General features: G+C 38.8%; 1 protein-coding gene across 4 annotated transcripts in view; it reads right to left on the bottom strand.

Annotated features, from left to right (window-relative positions):
* The window catches only part of TSNARE1 (t-SNARE domain containing 1), a 448,956-nt gene that overhangs the window by 168,051 nt on the left and 261,406 nt on the right, over positions 1-19,499 (bottom strand). For all 4 annotated transcript variants that reach the window (XR_011807322.1, XM_038174847.2, XM_038174848.2 and 1 more), the window contains 2 exons: positions 14,213-14,285; positions 1,501-1,583 (listed from right to left, as the gene is read on the bottom strand). Coding sequence is in view for 3 of the 4 variants with exons in the window: in XM_038174847.2 (XP_038030775.1) it covers positions 1,501-1,583; positions 14,213-14,285 (156 nt within the window). In the remaining variant the exon portion in view is untranslated. The remainder of the gene's footprint in view (positions 1-1,500; positions 1,584-14,212; positions 14,286-19,499) is intronic.

Raw genomic sequence — 19,499 nt, 5'->3', positions numbered from 1 at the left:
GCACCAAAATTGATCTAAGCTAGTTTTTCTATCCAGACTTGTTTCAAGGGCAAGGGAGAATCCAAAGTGTTTTCCAGTAAATACCGGTCAGTACACAACATCTCTTTATTCCCCTGAAGTGGTTGACTTGCTAAGGGTGACTATATCTTCATCTCGGTCAATATATCTGAGGAATAAAGGACCTCCTAACTGGACGGGTTATTTCAGCAGCTCCTGCTGGCTGGAGGAAGCAGATCCTTTCCACTATGCTGAGTTCATTTTCTGCCTGACTACTCCTTGACCTTCTTAGCCAAAATTGTTATTAACTCATTTACAGCTTTGTGATCTGTTCTACTGTCAAGTATTAAATTTATTCTTGTCTTATATTAGACTTCACGCAATAAAAATGCAACAGTCTATTTTCAAGGCAAATGCAGGATTAAATGCATGGTGACACACATTATCTTGAATATATATGACTTTAAAACCAAAATGTTGCTGAAGACCACACCTAGTTTCCATAATATCAAAGCTCTACAAAAATTGTTCTTATTACCCACAATTTACAAGGTACATTTCACCAGGAAATGAGTTGTAGATAATTTTAAAATCACATTACTCCTTTTCAGTGGAGTGAAATGCTTATGGTTTCTTCTCCTTCAGGCTGGAGCTTTGTCCTAGACCTTCAGAATTCATTGTGTCAAAGGACCAAGGAGGCGGCACTAGGTACTCACATGCACCTCAGCAACATTTTGTCATAACAAGACTCCAGATAAATGAAAATCACCTTGATATTCAACAAATCAATTTATAATTGAGGAAAATAATGAAACCATAGCAACTTTTGTCCTGTCAATCTAATGCAACAATAACATTTTTTTCTTCGTTTGATTCTTTTTTTTTTCCCCTTCCTCAATCCCTATAAATTGAATCCCTGTAAATATAACCATCAACTAGGTCTTCTGGTCAAGCTATTTTCAAACAAGATAAATGTTTTTTGTGTGTGTGTATTTTATTCTTGCTCCAGTGAAGGAAAATTAGGAAAACAAAACAAAAACAACCCTCTGGTTGCCTTTAAAAAGTGCTGAACACCATTCCCGTAACCATTATTCACCAGCCACATCATGTCTTTCGGCAATTCTGTTGTTTTTGAAAAGTGCTGTTGCCTGACTATAGGGAAACACTCCAATAAGAAGCACATATACCCTGAAATGATGCACTTTTTATAACATCTTTCCAAGAACAACAGTAGCTAATTGTTGAGTTTCCTACTGGGAAATGGCTCTTTAATATGCAGATCTCTAAATGACTCCTTTAATGCAAATTGCCAATGCTACAGTAATTTAATATATATATAAACACATAAAAGTTTAGCTCTTACTTAGAATATGCTTTATCATCTTTCCAGGTAGCACAAATCCAACGCAGCCCATGTGCCATGTGGTTCAGAGTCGTCAAGTGTTCTCTTTATTTTAAATACTATTACTGAATGTATCCGTAGGGTTTTTTAGACCCACTTACTTGGTGCTGACTGGCTTTTGCCAACTGCTCATTGGCTGATTCTACATTAGAAGATGCCGTCTCAATGTTGGCTTCAATACTATCTGCAAATTAAGATAATAGAAGATAATTAGAGGGTACAAGCCTAAACCAAAAACTTTATACCAACAGCAATTCAGCAGTTTACTCACGGACATAAAGAGACAACAGCTTCTTGTTTGCAAGTCATTGCATTAGAAAGAAATAGGAATTGTACCCCATTTTGATGAATGAGAGCACCAAAACCCATCAGTTACAGGCAGTACGACTGACAGCTCTCCACGTGTCCCCAGATAAGACGGAGGTTAGCATCTTATCCCACTCCCACTGAAACCAATGGAGAGACTGATAGCACATTCGAGCAAAATCAGCTGAACACTGGCAAATTCACCAGACTAGAGTTAAATTACAGAAGTGACATATCAGATTGTATTCAAATTTATCTCATAATTAGAGCTCAGTGATAAGGTTCATCTAAGTGTGGGCTATTGACTGTACTCCAGGGTCTGTATTTGAGCAAGTCCCCTCTTATGCTATCACAGTCAACAAAGAGCAAGTCCACAGGGTGTGATTCATCCCAATACAGTAGCTAACTGCTGCTGATCAGATCAGACAAATCACAACATCAACTCCTGGATCACATTTCCAAGCTGCAAGAGACGTCTGTACAGACATCTCAGAATGAGACAAATTGCCAGTGCCTAAAATTCTGGGAGATGAATCTCACCCTAGACTGCTAGGTCTGAGGATAGGAGAAGCTGGAAGAAACATGAGGAATTAAAATGAGTCTAGAAAAGAAAGACTGACAGCCACACATTGCAGCTGGCAGTGAGAGAAATCCCCACTTCCATCAAAAACAAGTGTAAATTTTGACTCCGGAGCTGTGCTTAGAAAGCAAGATGGAATTGCTATGGCATAAAACCTTTTGTGGTTTGTGTTTTAAATTGAAATCTTAGAAACGTTGACCAATTTGTCCCCTAAGAGATGCACAGTCCGTAATTTCTGGCCACAGTGGAAGAATATCTACACTTGGTCTGCTTTTGTGGGTTTTACAGCAGAGAGAGCAGAGATTTACACCACAGAACATATGAAAATGATCAGAAGGAATTCAGTCCATGTCAAAGATTCCAGAGATTTTGCAAATATTTAATAAAATTAACAGAAATTATTCAGCTGAACGTATGAACAGTTGGATTAAGACAGAAGATTTAAGTTTTATTTTTTACTTTTTTTTTTTTTTAACATTAGGAACATTAAGCCAACTGGCTACTTTTGTGATGGATAAATAAATGAAGGTTTTCACATAAATAGTAAAAGGTACTTTTGTTCAGCTTTTGGCATTTTTAGTGAAACAGTGTTTGTTGCAAGTCTGTTAATACAACTGTATTTCTGAAAATTCAACTTCAAAACAAAACAAAAGAACAATACCCCAAATCAGCAGAACTGTGGAACAATGACTCAAACTTCAGCTTAGCATCTATAAACCTATTCAAAGTCTTTCTTCACACCTCAGAGATGTTTTTTCCAATCCTTTTTGCTATATTATGCATGCCATGGTACACAACAGCAAACTACATGGCTGGCACTTTTATAGATTGATATGCCATAATTTTATTGGCCATTTAAAAAGCCTCTCAAAAAAAAAAAATTATTAGGATTTTAAAACCATGGAACCATGGACCTTGGCTGGCATCACTGAGCTCTGTCTAAATGCTTCAAATGCCTGCAAAAAGGACTTGTCAGAAACAGATCAAAAGGTTTCTAATAATGCAACTCCTAGATATGAAGAAATATCAAATTTGCTTGTATAACTTAGAAGAGTTGAGTCTACACACATGCACATACCAGTGTGACAGCCTGGAAGAGTTTATTCCCAATATTGCATTGATCTGAATGTATTTCAGGGAAAGTGACAAACTTCTATCTTTTCTCTTCAACACCAGTAGAAAGCAATGGTGCTGAATTACCAAAAATGATGACCAGAAACATAAAGGGTACACTATCATGCTGCAGCGAGCAATGTTTTTGCCATGTGAGAGGATCTACCCCAGGTCTACCTCAAACAGGAGTAACAGGAGAAACAGCTGTAAGTGAAATGTGGTAGGTAGTTTTCAACCTCTCTCTTAATAATGAGTTGCAAAGCAAGTTTCCAAGGAAAACCCCACTACACATAGCAGCAGGACGTACCACATATCAACCAGTGCTATAACTATGAATTGGTTTCATGCTCCTGTTCAAAAAGAATAGATGTCCTAACTCCAGGACTGCCCTTGGGGTCTTTCCAGCCAGAATCTGAGGTTGACCCATGAATCCGTAGGGGATCATTCTACGTATTTTATAGGACTAGTAGGAGAGGGACATTTGATGTTTTCTTTGTAGGATTGAGCTTAGAAGCAGTAGATTTATGGGATAGATTAGTTCTGTAGGACGGGGGAGTGCTTCCTTTCTGCGTTTGCATGCAGTACTGTGCAATTGGCAACTACATTGCAAATTCCAGCACTATGGGTATGGCCTTCTCTGGGTTTGGGAACTTCAAGGTACAAGGCAGAGAAACCAAAAGGGTTAGCATGTTCAATATGCACTTAACAAACAGAGGATGTATCAGCTAGAATAACTTGTCACCCACTCAGCGTGACAAATTCTTAGCTACCTAGTTGGTGACAAATGTTTACTTGTATAGCTAACCATGACTAGAGGATGCAAATTAACCAGACTGGTTTTGCCAAAACACATTTTCATGTCTTCTCCAGAAGGCCATAAGAACTAAATGCTGGGACAACACCAGTTTGCATCATTTAAGATTCAGACCCTGAATGACAGTGACATGCTACCACAATCCCTCAGCACTGTGTGGAATGGGTTAATCATGTGTTATGCATCATCTTTTGCCAACACCATCTACGTTTTGCACAGTACAGGCTTCCACGAGTAGTATGGGCATTTACTACAAGTCCTATATAAGTTGATGTGATGTTACAGGAGGAGACTGAACCCTGGTGGCACTGTTTCTTCTCACTTTCTCTCCTCAGAGGAGAATGCCAGCTTTGGAATAAGCAAAATTCCCATTTAAATTTTCACAGTAACAATTTGCAGTGCTGAGAGAAGAAGGCAACAACAAACAAACAAGCAAAGCTCTATAAAAATGAGACATAAATATGTAACACGATGTAACTAGGTATTTCTGCAGATTTATGCAGCAAAGCGAGAGGGAATGAGAATTTGGGTCAAATCACAAGGAAGTAGGCAGGCCATATCAATAAATCAAGGATGAACGTGCCACTCAGCACTCCTTCCGTGCGTATGCCAGAGATGGCTCACAGCTTCACGGTGATTACTTCCAGGCTTCTCTCCCACATATCCTGGTTTGGGATGGAGAAGCATGCATTTCCAAAGGGGCATTAGGATCTTAGGTAGACTGGAACACCTGCTGGAAGGGTCTGGCTTTTCCTTTCTCTACTGTTTTTGGCACAAAAAGACAGCAAATTTGCTCCCAAACAGGTGAGATAACCCAACCCTGTGTCAGAGATTTTCCAAAGGGTCTCAGTGCCCTGAATCCCCTAGTGATTTCCCATCTTCATTCTGTGATGACACATTTATAATTACGGTACATTTTGGAAACAAACACAAACCATAAAGCGATGCGATCACCATTTTATTAAACTGAGGGACAGGGCTGCACCAAAGCAGATGGTTGTTGCAAACAAATACACCTGGGAATTAGGAAGAGATTTCTAATTTTCCAGCCTAAATCCTACCTCCTTTCAGTAGGAATAATGAAGGCAGCAGAGATAACAAGCTTTTAGATGTAACTTGATATGATTTTATGACAGACTTGTCACGCAGAGACAGAAATCATGATGATGCCCAGAAGTCTCTTTCAACCCTACCTATTTTCCTGTCTTTTGAGATCACCCCCCTGCTAATGACCAGCAAGAGTCTTATGCGTGAAATTACTGGAGTGACAGTGGCTGGAATGGGGTTTTGTCCAAACGTGTCAGGAAATCACCCATATGACCCCTGTCTTTATAGTGGCAACAATGGACTGGTTTCACAAGGCAGCATTTTCAGTAGAGCTGCTTGAAAGACAGGGAAGTGAGCTTGTGAATGAGAATTTCAAAATGCTCCCACTTGGCAATAACCAAAACGGGCCCCTTCAGGTTTCACAGTACGCTTTTATTTTTAGCACTCTAATAAGCTTAACACTGTTTTATCACTGTAATTTCTGACTAAAAATAATTAATACAACATACTGAGAAGCACACTAAAAAAAAAGGAATATTTTGGTAACATGTAGAGGTTTCTTTCTTAATTAAAAGCCAAGTTTGGGGTAAAATTGTTGTCAGCATGAAAAATAATTTTGCCTGTTCTAATTGCCACGTACATGGCGAGTTTTAAGCGAGTCTCATTCCATGAAGAAAACACCCTCGGGCTTTCTACAGGCATGACTGCGGATGTTAAGGGGAAGGAAAACGATGGCAGTTCTTCCAGAGTGAAGTTTAAAATGACTTAGGGTTAGACATTTGCAAACTTCTGTGTATATGTCAAGTTACAAATTCAGCACACGAGAGGATTTGTAAAATAATCTCTCCTGTTTGCTAAGCCAGGGCTAAATGGGTCACGTTGGCTTAGATTGGTGCAGTGAAACACAATTTGCAGCTCCATGAGTCATCAGGAGCTGTGGTTATTGCTTCAACAAAAGCGGGTAGTACCTAGCTTTCCATTCGATTTTAGCAGAGCTCTAATTCTCCCATACGGTGACACACCACAACCCCTGGAGGTAAGGACTAAAGCAACAACTGCTCACCCTAGTTTTCCATGCAGGCCTGGAGACACTGTTTAAACTCCCCAAAAATGTCGTAACCAGCTCTTCCTGCTGGTTTTCCTCAGCCAACAGACCAAAGCTCTAGTCTGAATGAAAATAAGTGGCCACGAGGCAATGACCGAACACCAACATAAATTTAGAGTGCTCCAGCTCCTGAGTGATTTATACTGTCCTTGAAATGCATCTTGGAAATGTCAAGTATCTGCTACATATGTATGCACTGACAAAATGGTATTGCCCTGCCAGTGGTTTACCATGCCTGCCAGGATGCATCTTCCAGGGATTTAAAATTCAGATGTCTTCCTTCATTAATCCACTGGAAAACAGCACGCCCTACCAGGGAGGTAGGTACCTCATGTCATCTGCTCTGTGGTAAAGGGCAGAGTGCAGAAATATTACCACTTTAGTACATGAAAAGTGATTTATTTTCTTTCTTATAGAGAAACAAGTGGTCCCAAACAACTGGTATTTCCCAAGAGAAGTCAGCTAATGAACAGTTTCGTGGAGGTGCATGGTATGGCCTGGCCCTCATTGCCTGTGTGCACACCCGCAGCTATTAGAGATATCCAAGGTTCCCATAGGATGATCTCAGAAAGCTTTTTAGTTTTAATTCCTCAAAATTTGAACATTCCAGGATATTATATAATGGTAATGGAATAATTCACATTTCTTATATATATATTTTTTTTTCTGACTCAAAAACATTTCAATAAACACAATTCTTTTGGGAGAAAAAGGACTCATGGCTTTAATGAGTAATGACTTTTCAAGGAGTAATGGCTTTAAACTAAAAATATATATAGATTTAGATTAGATATTCAGAAGAAATTATTTACTGTGAGGGTAATGAAGCACTGGTACAGGCTGCCCAGAGAAGCTGTGGATGCCCCATCCCTGGAGGTGCTCAAGGCCAGGCTGGATGGGGCTTTGGACAACCTGGGCTGGTGGGAGGTGACTCTTCCCATGACAAGAGGGTTGGAAATTAGATGGTCTTAATGTCCCTTCCAACCCAAACCATTATATGATTCATTTTCTTTTTGTCATCTTTTCTTTTTTTTTTTTTTTTTTTTTTTTTTCCAAATAATCGTCTCTGGAATTAATTTAAAGAGGAAAAGAGCACACAATCTATCTCTGATTGAGAAATTCTAGTTACTCTTTTGTAGTACACTCTTTCTTTTTTTTCCCCTTGGGATGTAACCTCAAAACTTTTTATTTTTATTTTTATTTTAGTTTGATAAAACATCCAAATTAAAAATATTATTTAAGTCTGCAATAAAATATGTTAATTTAAAATGACAAGGAAGGAAGGAAGGAAGGAAGGCAGGAAGGCAGGAAAATCAAACTATGTATATTTTTGCTTTTTCAAATCTAGCTCATGCATTGACACAGTTTAGATAAATGCCTTAATTTCACTTGCACTAAGCATTATTGAAAAGACCACTTTTGTCTACAATTAATACAACACTCCTCTCCAATCACATAGCTGGGCACATAAGATATCAAGTGCTACAACTCAGTCAACTCATCAAATAAGTGTTCATCTGGGTATGTCATGGGAACAAATAAGGATGTTGTGGGGGTTGATTCGTAGAAAAAAAGACACCTTTTTTTCCTGCTTGCTGTCTCAGAAAGTCATATATTTTACTTACAACGTAAAATCACTGATATTTACAACTTGTTTGACCACTTCTGCTTTACATGGCTTGTTTGGCTTACTTGACCTACTCACGCCATAACCTCCCAAACTCTCTGTAGGAGAGTATGACAACTGCCAGCAGAAAGAAACCAACCACATGGGCAGCTTCCAGCTGTATGGCATTTGCTGATTGATCACAAGGTTTCTAGAAACTGAGAGCACAGCAGTTCCAACTTCCCCAAAATGACTTTGGATAATTTGGTGTGAGAACAATCCTACTGGTGTCAATAAACCTCATAAAAGGAAGAGCCTTGTTTCTTTTACAAAATTAGCTGGCTCATTAACTGCAAGCACACCAGCCCAATCACATTACGAAGGTCAAACACAGAGCAGTAGACAAATCTTTAGGCGTTAGTAAATTTACAAATCTAGAGTTACCCATTATTCTTTCCCTTATAAGCCAGCATGTGCTGTCTGACTAGCAGTCTGCAATAAAGCTGAATGTAAAAGTCCACACACAAGGGAAGAGAAAAAAAACTCACGCTCACAGAGAGCAGAAACAGGAAAGAAGCACAAAAGCTCATTCCGATTTTTATGCTGCCATTATCTTGAGCTAAATGAGTTGGTCAGAGAAGGTCATGCTAGCCCATCCCTGATTCTGGAAATTCATTTGTAGCAATGGACAACCTGTGCATAACATGAAACAGAGCACTTTACAGGCTCTTCAGTGGCGTCCAAATCCAGGGACTTGTGATAGTGATAGTGGAGATGATTATACTGCAGTCCAGAGTGCAAGAGCAGCAGTATACAAAGCACCGTGCCCTTAGGATTATTGCCCACAAGTCAATTAAGGGTAACAATACTATACAATTTCAGCATTTGGGATGGTTTACATGAAACCTTCATTAGATTGGTAACAGAACAGGAGGTATACCCAGGATGCACAAGGAAACTGGAGGTTTCTTTGAAGAAATGGGAAGTGTTTATCTCATGTGAAGTCCCTGATTCAGAAATACCCCACTGCATGGGCTGTGCTCTGTACCAAGACGTAACTCTGTGCTGCCACAAATGACTGAAAGCAAGACAGCTGAGAGATTTCCCAATTCATCAGGAACCAATAAGAACATAAATGTACTCATTCACATAATGGTCTCCTCTGAGATCACTTAGGAGACTTAACCAAATGAGAGACTTTGCAGATCGCTTTCAACAACGTAGATATTAGAGTTGTTACATTCAGGTATTCAGGGACCACTCTCAAGATGTGTTCATTTTCTGCAGATGTCCCAACCGAGACACATAACTCAGGAGAGTTTAGTTAAGGATCCAGTTGAATAATTTCCCTACTTGGCTTGCGTTAGTGCTTTTGACAACAGACTCTTTGTCTTGTCATTCAGGCAGTCAGACTGCAGCACATGTATGCAAAGATGACCTCTTGACTCTTGACAGTGTCTACGTGTTAAACTAGCCTTCAGGTCAAAAAGGCAATAATGCTAAATTATTGCAAGCAACAAAACTGGGCAAAAAGAAAGGAAAAAACAAAAACAAAACACACAAACCACCATTCAAAAGCTTCCAAAGTTTTTGGAATTTGCATTCATGCAAATATACTTACGTTGAAGGAGGTTTATTATTATCATCGAGCAATAACTGACAACGTGGTATGTCAGCAAACACTAGCATTGCTCGAGGACTGAATATATTGACCCCATCATGAAGTTCTTCCTAGACTGAAGGAAAGCACCAGCTGCCATGTTTATATTTATCTTGTCAGGTCTGTGGGTTCTAGCCTGAGAGATACCGTGTAACAATGTCTGCAAAAGTGAGGGAGCATCCACTTAAAGCTTCACCCTATTTTCACCCTATTATTTTCAAGTATAAAATGCACAGACTTCCAAGAGTGACATGAAACATTACTAGCATGAAGATCTAAACCTGAAGTAGTGGAAGAAAAAGAAAGTCAGAGAAAGTCTTTTCTTTGATGCAGTAGGGTTTTCTTCCAGTCAGTGGGATTTGCTTTGCAAACATTACTCTGCACCCATTTTGCCTGGACAGAGAAGCAGAGAACTGGTAAATCAATTCCCGTATCCCTGCTGCTGTAATCTTAAAATAGGCGGCCAGTCTCTCACCATTTTAGGGAGGTGGGAAGGTTACAGACGCACCGACAGAAGGTTGGTTCCAAAATTGTCCAACACCAGAAGAAATGTGCCTTTTCTAAATGTATAAAATGTTCCAAATTTATGAGAGAAGTTCCAAATTTATGAAGAACAACGTGGGTCTTTGTGGCTTTGAGAAATGTGATGGAGCTGTGAGCAGTGAAATTTGAATTAGCAAAGTTTAGATGAGGGATGTAGATCTTGCACCTTGCTTTGGTATAATTAGTAAGGTTCCATACAGAGGTAGGAGAGAAAAAGAGCTCTTTGCAATGAAAACAAACAAACAAACAAACAAAAACAAACAAAAAACCACGGTATTTTCTTTTGCCATAGTCAAAAACAATGCAATGACTGTGTTGTTCAGGTCATCTTTATTCTCTGTTACAACATAAACAGGAGCCTACAAAGGCAAATAAATATGCCCATGCCTTCATCAGGTACTAATACAAATACTGGTAACTGTGTTATTGACACATACTTCAGAGGAAATGGAAATTTAAGGATTCTCCCTAACACCAATAATAAACTATTTCATGTCTATTTATCCTAGCATGGCCAGTGGAAGGACAGGCATGCACTCGTAAAATAATGACATTCAGTGAGAAACACTGGGAATGTTCCAGCTGTTGAGGCACTTGTAGTTTAGTTGAGTGGCCATCTGTGAGCATGGAAGGGAGTTACTGTTGCTCTAGCAGTCACCCCCAATGTAATTCTCACAGTGCCAACTCCTTAATCCTTGCCATGGATGCTTTAGATGAAGAACCATTTGTTACCATGATAGCAAACTTCAGCGGAGGAGACAACCCACCTCCAGACAGCCTTTTGATGCTCCTCAAGTTTTTGCCTCACTACATTGCAAAGACCTTGCCATTTGTGCTTCAGATCCCCCAAGTCTCTCCTGAAGTATCCCCAAAAATTGTTTGTAGGCTTCCATTCCAGATTTTGTGTTTCCTCTTTGGGGGTCCTTGTTTGAATCCCCCAAAGAAGCTGGAAAGGGTTGGTGAGCTTTTGCATAAGCATTTCACTCCTGTGTAAACAAAGAAATAAAAGAAAGCTGGACTGAGACTGGGATAGAAAGTGGATGAGATGGAATTTGGCTAGGGGAGGAGATGTCCCATTCACTGTATTTGTGATGAAGCTTCACAGGGATGCTTTTGCCAAGAGCTCTTGTAAATACGTGTTGAAAAGACTTGTTCTGCTAATTCAAAGGAAACCTACACCACTATCTGGTTTTGATTTTGCGGCTTGTACTCACTGACACTATAATGTTTTGTTAAATATTCTTATCAAAAAGATGCTGTGACAAGGAACATAGGCATTTGCACAAAACAAAACATAACAGACTTGCTGCCCCAACTCTGCATTTCCCCTCATCTATTTCCTCTCTGCCTGACAGAAATTGCTTTCCACTCTAGAGAGTGCTATGCACATTCCCATTAAGGAAACGGCCCACACAGGAGCAAAACTTTTAGGTTTTATAAGAAGTACGTGTTATTCTTCCTGTGCTATGCATAGATCAGACAAGCTCTTCCCATTAATTCTGCCCAGCTCAGGGTGAACAAGAGTCGTTGGCTCTACAGCCCTGTCTGTGTTTTGCCAAGTGATACACCTCAGATTTCCTGGATACATATTTATTCTGTGTCTTCTGAATGAACACAAACACAACTTTCACTTCATGCATGTTAGAGGAATGCATTAAAAAAATAAAGCAAGTGTCAAAAGAACTGTCCTTTATCCTCCCTGCTGCTGAATGTTCACTGGGAGGTTTCAACTCCCTTTACCTTCTGATTCTTAGTCTCACTTATATTTGTGCAATACGAATGTCCAAAGATAAACAGTGGGACCTTTCAGCAACTGTTTGGAAAGATACCTTGACTAGCTTCCACAGTGAAAAGATACTGAAGAAGCTACACAAATAAATACGTTGCAGTGAAATGAGAAGAAAAAACACTCATGGTGGCTTAAAACCAAAACACCCTACTTAATCTATGTTTCTCACAGGCAACATAATACTGGGACCACTCCTATGTATGCACAATGTCTTGAAATAATAATAAAGAAACCATTTGCCTTAAGAAAATGGTTTACAAGGATAGAATCATAGAAACACAGGGTTGGAAAGTATCTACAAGATCATCTAGTCCAACCATCCTCCTATCACCAATACTACCCATTACGCTAGTAAATCGTAGCACCTCATCCAGGCGCTTCTTGAACACCACGAGAGACGGTGACTACACCACCTCCCTGGGCAGGCCATTCCAGTACCTGACCACTCTTTGAGAGAAATTTTTTTTCCTGATATCTAATCTAAATCTCCCCAGGCACAACTTGTGGCCATTTCCTTGAGTTCTATCATTAGTTATCTGGGAGAAGAGGCCAATGCTCTCCTCATCACAACCTCCCTTCAGGAAGTTGTAGAGTGCAATGAGGTCTCTCTTGAGCCTTCTCTTCTACAGATACAGATATTAAACAAGACAGACCCCAGTACTGACCCCTGGGGGACACCACTTGTAACAGGATGCCAGATAGACTTAACTCCATTAACCACGACCTGTTGGACACCTCCCTCCTGCCAGTTCTTGACCCAGAGAAGAGTGTACCTGTTCAGGCCACAGGCATCCAGTTTCCACAGGAGAATACTGTGGGAGACCGTGTCAAAGGCTTTGCTGAAGTCTAGGTAGACTACATCAACCACACTGTCATAGTCACTACATCACCCACAGTCATAGAATCATAGGATCTTGAAGCTAAGTGATGTAGGTTGTCACGTCCCTCGAGGCATTAGCATCTGAAGTACTTTTTGGAAATGAATCAGGCTCCAAAGTTATACACGTACAAAAACCAAGCTGTTCAACAAGCATTAAAAATAAAAAATGTAATAAAGAATTGGTTTGGGATATTATCTTGGTTTTATTCTGCACTTGTGAACCGGTGTGGTGTTTCTCAGTGGAATGCAGCCAGCTCATCTGAAGTGTGAAAGGAGGTATCTGATGCTAATGGGAACTTGCAAAGGTATGAGGTATGAGCTTGGCAAAGAAATCCAGAGTGATTAATAAACAGCAGAGAAGATTTTCTTCTTTTATGATTTACATATAGCTGCCTTAGGATTTGATCCAGCTCCCATGAGCTCTGGTAAGAATTCCACATCTAGGAGCAGGTAAGAGCACTGTAGGTTAGCAATATCCTCACAAATCTTGTTTCTCTGGTGTTTAGGTCCCTCATCATGGCTTTAGGACTCTGAGCTCTCAAATTCGGAACTGGAAATTGCTGCTGAATTGCACAGTATCATCATACATACAAAACAGAAAAAAAAATAAAATAGAGGCACAGAAAAACAGCCAATCATTCTTAGCTGTATCAGGAGCTGCAGCAGGGAAAGAAAAAGGTCAGAGGGAATTTAAAAGGAGCAGATCTACTATGTCTTATCCCTCCTTGAAAAGATTGGTGGTGGTCAGTGATGGGCTGTTGTTGAAGATAATACTAGGGGCTTCTCTCATCTCCTCCGTTCCCAAGATTTCTCCACAGTGTTCTCAGCCACTGGTAGCTAGAGAGCAAGAGGAGGTCAGCTAATGGCCAGAAGCTTCAGACTGTGCATGTGTATATATCATAATGTTAGAGTACTGTTAGAGTACTGTAGATTTAATCGGGTAGATTAATCAGGATAGAAATTTCTATTTAGGAGAAGCAAGCTGTTAAATTTTCTTCACCACCATCAATAACCATAACAGTAACTGCTACTACTATTGTTGTTTTCTAATTACAATTCCAGGTAGAGAGGAAGAATTACTAGTTAATACTACATCTCTTCAGCTTCCTTGTTACAGTCAAAAGTGAATGAATTAATTTCACTGCAAAATCTATTTTATGCTAAGTGTATCAGCTAACTATCCTGAATATGAGGACTCTATTGCATAGGGCATCTTGTCAGATCAAAACACCACTAGGTGTACAAAATGCACAAAACACAGGACAAATAATCACAGCATCAACAAAACATTTCTTGTGAGGGGACACACAACATCACATTGGAGTGGAATAGGAGGGAAACAAAGCCCATACCTTAACAGTGATACCTACCTATTGTGTCTCCTTGCTCATGCACCATGGAGGCCAGGTCTTTAATGATCTGGTTCACATCCAACATGTCACTCTGAAAAGACAGAAAGTCAAACATCAATGAATGGGCAATATCCAAGCATAAAAGATATGTCCAGCAGTCAAGTGTGGCAAAGAAAAACAAAACAAAACAAAACAAAACAAAACAAAACAAAAAGGAAAAAATTGTCTGTGTGGAATTAAAAGAAAAAGTTACAATGCTCCCATAGTAAACCAAAAAAAAAAATTTAAACAAAGCCATGGTTTCCTGGATCTATGTCAGCCAGCTGACTTGAACTTTCTATAAGGAACAAGCAGAATGATCAGATTATACAGTTGCTTTTCAGAATTGTGGAGTGCTAAGAGTGAAAAAGCAACAATAAAGTCAACTGCACTACACCCATCTCTTTCTAAAAAAGATATTTTTGGTGCAAGCCGTTCATCCTGGAGTGCAGATTCTTAAAAAGAAGCTCATTTTCTGTATAACATTTGTCTGGTAAAATACTATTTGTAAATTGATGGAGATCTGATCAAAAACTCACTGAATTTGAAATCTCTTCATTGGTACGACAGTTTAGAAATCAAAAAGTCAGGACCTGTTTGACAAATGCATTCATTTTTACCTTTAGAAATGTAAAAAACAAGTTACTAAATTCAACACAGAATTTTCCTAGTTCCAACAAAGCAAACCCCAGAGAGTTTGTTTCCTTAGTATCAGAGCACTTACATATATAAGACCAAATGTGAGCATATGTTGACTTCTTATGGTACTAGCTTTTACAAAAACAATTAACCTAGCAATAATAGACATAATAATGTAGATGCTGCTAAATGCACTACCAGCAAGGCAACATTAACATAGGAGGGAAAAAAAAAAGGCATTCAAGCAAGATGCATTTTGTTTAGCTGTACAAATAACAGAATCAGAGAAACACTGAGGTTGGCAATAACTTCTAGAATCAGTAAGTCCAGCAACCTTTTATCAGAGTCATCAAAGCCAGTTGCTCAATGTCGTGCTCCCTGGTTTTTGCATATCTCCATGTCTGCCTTGTACTGGACCCAGCCCTCCAGGATTCTGTTGGCCATCTTTGCTTAAACAGTGCATTTCTGGTCAAAGTGCAATTCAAGGTCAACTTGTCACCCACCAGGACTCCCAGGTCCTTCTCTGCAAAGTCGCTTTTCATAGAGTATCAGTCCCCAGTCTGTACTGGTGCCTAGAGTTGCTCCTCCCCATGAGCAGGACTTGCCATTTCCAGTTTCTTTATGTGAAGGGATTTTTATCAAGGAACATTTCTCCAGCTTGTCGAGGATGCTCTGAATTTCTGAAAAACTACCTGGTATTGAAAAGCTCTACCCTAAAGTCAAGATAAGCAATAAGCATTGTTCTCCACTCTCACACCAAGACAATCATCACATTGTGGAAGTCTACCAGGTTAGTCAGTTACATTTTCTTTCTTTCAGTCCTTGGGAACATCCCTTGATTGCCATCCTTCAAAGATAATCAAGAGTGGCCTCGCAAGGACATTGGCAAGCTCCTTCAATGCTCGTAGCTGTATCCATTCAGGTCCCATGGACTTTGGTAGGTCCAGTTTGTATAAATGCTCCCTGGCCTGACCTTCTACCACCACGAGTATTCCTTGCTCCAGAATTTCCCTCCCAGGGACATCTGAAGACCAATCTTATCAGTAAAGAGGAAGCTGAAGAAGGCATTAACTCGTCCTTCTCTGTGTCCTTTGTCACCAGGTCTCATGTCCTCCTGGCCTGTCTTTCCCCCATTTTCTTCCACCCTCTCACACCCCTCCACCACTCCCCAACACTTTAAAATCTTTAAAATTGGCAGATTGCAATCAAATCTGACAGAGCGGCGCAAACATATTGTCTAAAATATTCATGGAAAAAATGAGAGAACTGGGTTTGAAGAAAACTTGACTGTTAGACACCAGAAAACCTAAAATAGAGAACCAATATCTATTAGAGTGTACCAATCTTAGAAATACCTCACAAGTTGATGGATAACAAAAATAAAATAAAATAAAATAAAATAAAATAAAATAAAATAAAATAAAATAAAATAAAATAAAATAAAATCCAAACAACACATAGAAAGCAAAGCAAACCAGATTTCTTTAGTTCATTCACGGAACCAACTTGCTGGATAAATCAAGGACTACAAAATCAAAATATGCACAAGCTCAAGAAAGGCAGCACCATTAAAACTTCACTACAGAGAGGCATCAAGACACGCCTACCACAAGATCTAAGACCAAGATATTTTCTGAAACCCTGGAAGTATTTCTGAAGAATGTGCTTCTCCCCACACTAGAATTACAGAATATCCTGAGTTGGAAGGGATCCACAAGGATCATCAAGTCCAACCCCTGGCTCCACACAGGACCACCTAAAAACCAGACCTTATGTCTGAGAGCATTTTCCCAACACTTCTTGAACTCCATCAAGCTCAGTGCCATGACCACTGCTCTGGGGAGCCTGCTCCAGTGCCCAAAATGCTAATTACAAAGTAATTTATTTATCTGTTTGGGTCCTGTTGCAACTCTAGTCCATCATGCCAAAAAGTCAGATTGTTTCCATTCCACTTTAAAAGGATAAATTTAAGGATAAATTTAGAAAATGGAGCAAAATGAATACACATCCTTCTGATGTTTGATATGAGAATGTAAGTAGCATAACATTTAATCATAAAATGCAATAGAATCACATTCAATCACATTCATTTACAATAAAGCCTGTGAGTTGTGTTGTGAATTCCTGAATACACCAAATTGTTGAATATTTGAAGAAGTAGGAGAAACAAAATATATTAAAAACTGAAAAATCATAATAAAACAAATCATAAAAAAAAACACTAAACTAAACTAAACTAAACTAAACAATACTACAAAATCCTCAAACAAAGACTGAGTTATGCATCACAAAATGCACTTCATTGATTCACTTGTCAAACATAATGAAGCTTTAATTATGTATGGTATTATTCATAACTTGTAAATACTGCAGAATATTTTGTAAAGCAATGATGTTTAAGTAACTTGGATTGCACTTGAGCACTGTGGTCATAAATCATTGCCAGGAAATGAGGAGAAATTAGTTATGATTTTTTGTGTGGGGGAGTTGTTTGGTTTCTTATAAAAATATTTGTGAGGAGAAAACTAAAGTTTACTAAAATGTGAAGAATCAAGAATTAAATTTAATGTGTTGTTCTGCTCTCATTTAACTGTTTAGTAAAAGACAGCTAAAGAAAAATTAATCAAAGAAAAATAATACTAAAAAAAAAATAATAAAAGCCCAGAGTGCTCATTTGTCTCTCTTGGATAAATTGCCACTGACATCAGTCTTTGGTTTCTGTTACAAGCAACATAAACAAAATTCTTTCCACCCTTCAGTTAGTCTGTTTTGTTCTGCTCTGCTTCTTGTAAACACTTTAAATGAACACAACCTAAAAACCATGAACATTTATTTGCATATACATTTGGTTAGATGGAGGCTATGGTAACATATTGAACTGTACCCCCACTCTGCATTTCCATTGGAATAAACCATGCAGGCAATTTGGTCTAAGAAAGATCTGATGATATACTGACTCCCCACAGGGTCTACCTCAGCTAATTTAACTGCAAGGAGCTGGGCTGTCTGCCTGCTGATCCTGGGATATTATGATAGGAAAGGTAAGAAGAAAGGAAATTCAATACTGTATATGAACTGTGCTGTTTCAGATTTGTCATTTTTATTCAGGTACTTGAGATGAACCAGCCATCTGCTGCTGCAGCGTATAGATCCCTTTCAAAACATTGTAACAATGCTTAAAAATATTGTTCAGTAAATATGCATTAGTTAAAACCAGCCCTTGAGTTGTTAGGAAGGAAGAAATGTGACTACTGTATTTAAGAAAAAAACAAACAGAGGTGGTTGTAAAGCACAGAGAACAAAGCAATCTGACCTGAAGCAAGGAATCTGTTGAATAATTTAACCTGGCAATGTGAAGTTTCCAAGCACCTGATATATGTAAGCATAACAAAAGAAAAAATAATAATAATAATAAAAAAGAACAAAATATCTAGAAATAAAGATCTTCTATAATGTCATATACCTTGCAGCTATGTTCCCATTCCTTCTTGCCAGGTTAACTCTATCATGAAGTTCCTCTGAACTTGCCAGGCATCAGAGTTTGTGTGTAAAAATCAAATTTCATTAGTTTCCCAAGTTTGCACATGATATGCAGAATTCAGAGTGAAATAGAGCTCCTCATAAATCCCTTTGACTCCACCAAAACCGGAGGACAACAGCCAGCTACTCTTCCAAAAATGTGTCCTCCATGCCAGCTAACAAGGCTAGAGCTTCTGTATTTTAATCAACACCAGCCTTTCATGTTTGGCAACAATTCACACCCTATATTCAGCTGCAAGAGATAGTAAATTGTTCATCTAAATATATAAATATATATATATTTATTTTTTTTCCAAAGGAGATATCCAACATACAGATTAGTATACTGGATTTTATGTGGCCCACATCAGAGTGAAACACAGTAAGAGAAGTCATTAGTGCGGTTAGAGATGATGAAAAGAAATATCAAGAGCTAAAGATGACCAAAAAGAAAAATGAGAAGTGCCAAATAACAAGATACAAGGATGAGAAAACCAGAGAATTATAAGAGTTTGGGACCCTAAAGAACTGGAGGAAAACTCAAGCTCAAGAAAATTTGTTTCAAAACTTCCTAACAAAAGGTACTTGGATAAAATGAAAGGATTGTTTGAGTAATTTCACCTGGCTTGGTAAGTGAATAATGTCACTGCAAAGTACTTGAAATTTGGAAAATTTCTGAAATTCCAACTGTTGCACAGAAACTTTTGGAAATATGAGTTTGCAGATAAATTTACATTTCCCATTTTTTACTTTAGTGAAACCATAATTTCAACATTTTAAAAAAATATGAATCTGGGAACAAGTTGGGTCATAAAATTCAGACATTGTTCCCAAGATGGGAACAACCTAATCATAAATCCCAGCAGCCCATTTCCCCACAGAATGCACATTACTGAGATATTCAACAAGACAGCAAATAAGTAAACCTGCCCCCACTTCCACTCTTGCAGCTAATGGGGTGAAGATTTACTGACACTAAGAACTTTGAACACAGCCCTGACCTTAATCGTATTCTAAGGACACTCCTGTATTCCAGCCATGAGAACAACACTAAATAAACCAGAGAGGGGAAACATGCTCTCCGCAAAAGGATACAAAAAGAGCATGT

Source organism: Anas platyrhynchos, chromosome 2 (assembly GCF_047663525.1).
Source record: "Anas platyrhynchos isolate ZD024472 breed Pekin duck chromosome 2, IASCAAS_PekinDuck_T2T, whole genome shotgun sequence".
NCBI lineage: Eukaryota > Metazoa > Chordata > Aves > Anseriformes > Anatidae > Anas > Anas platyrhynchos.
This window is presented reverse-complemented; position numbering and strand designations above follow the sequence as displayed.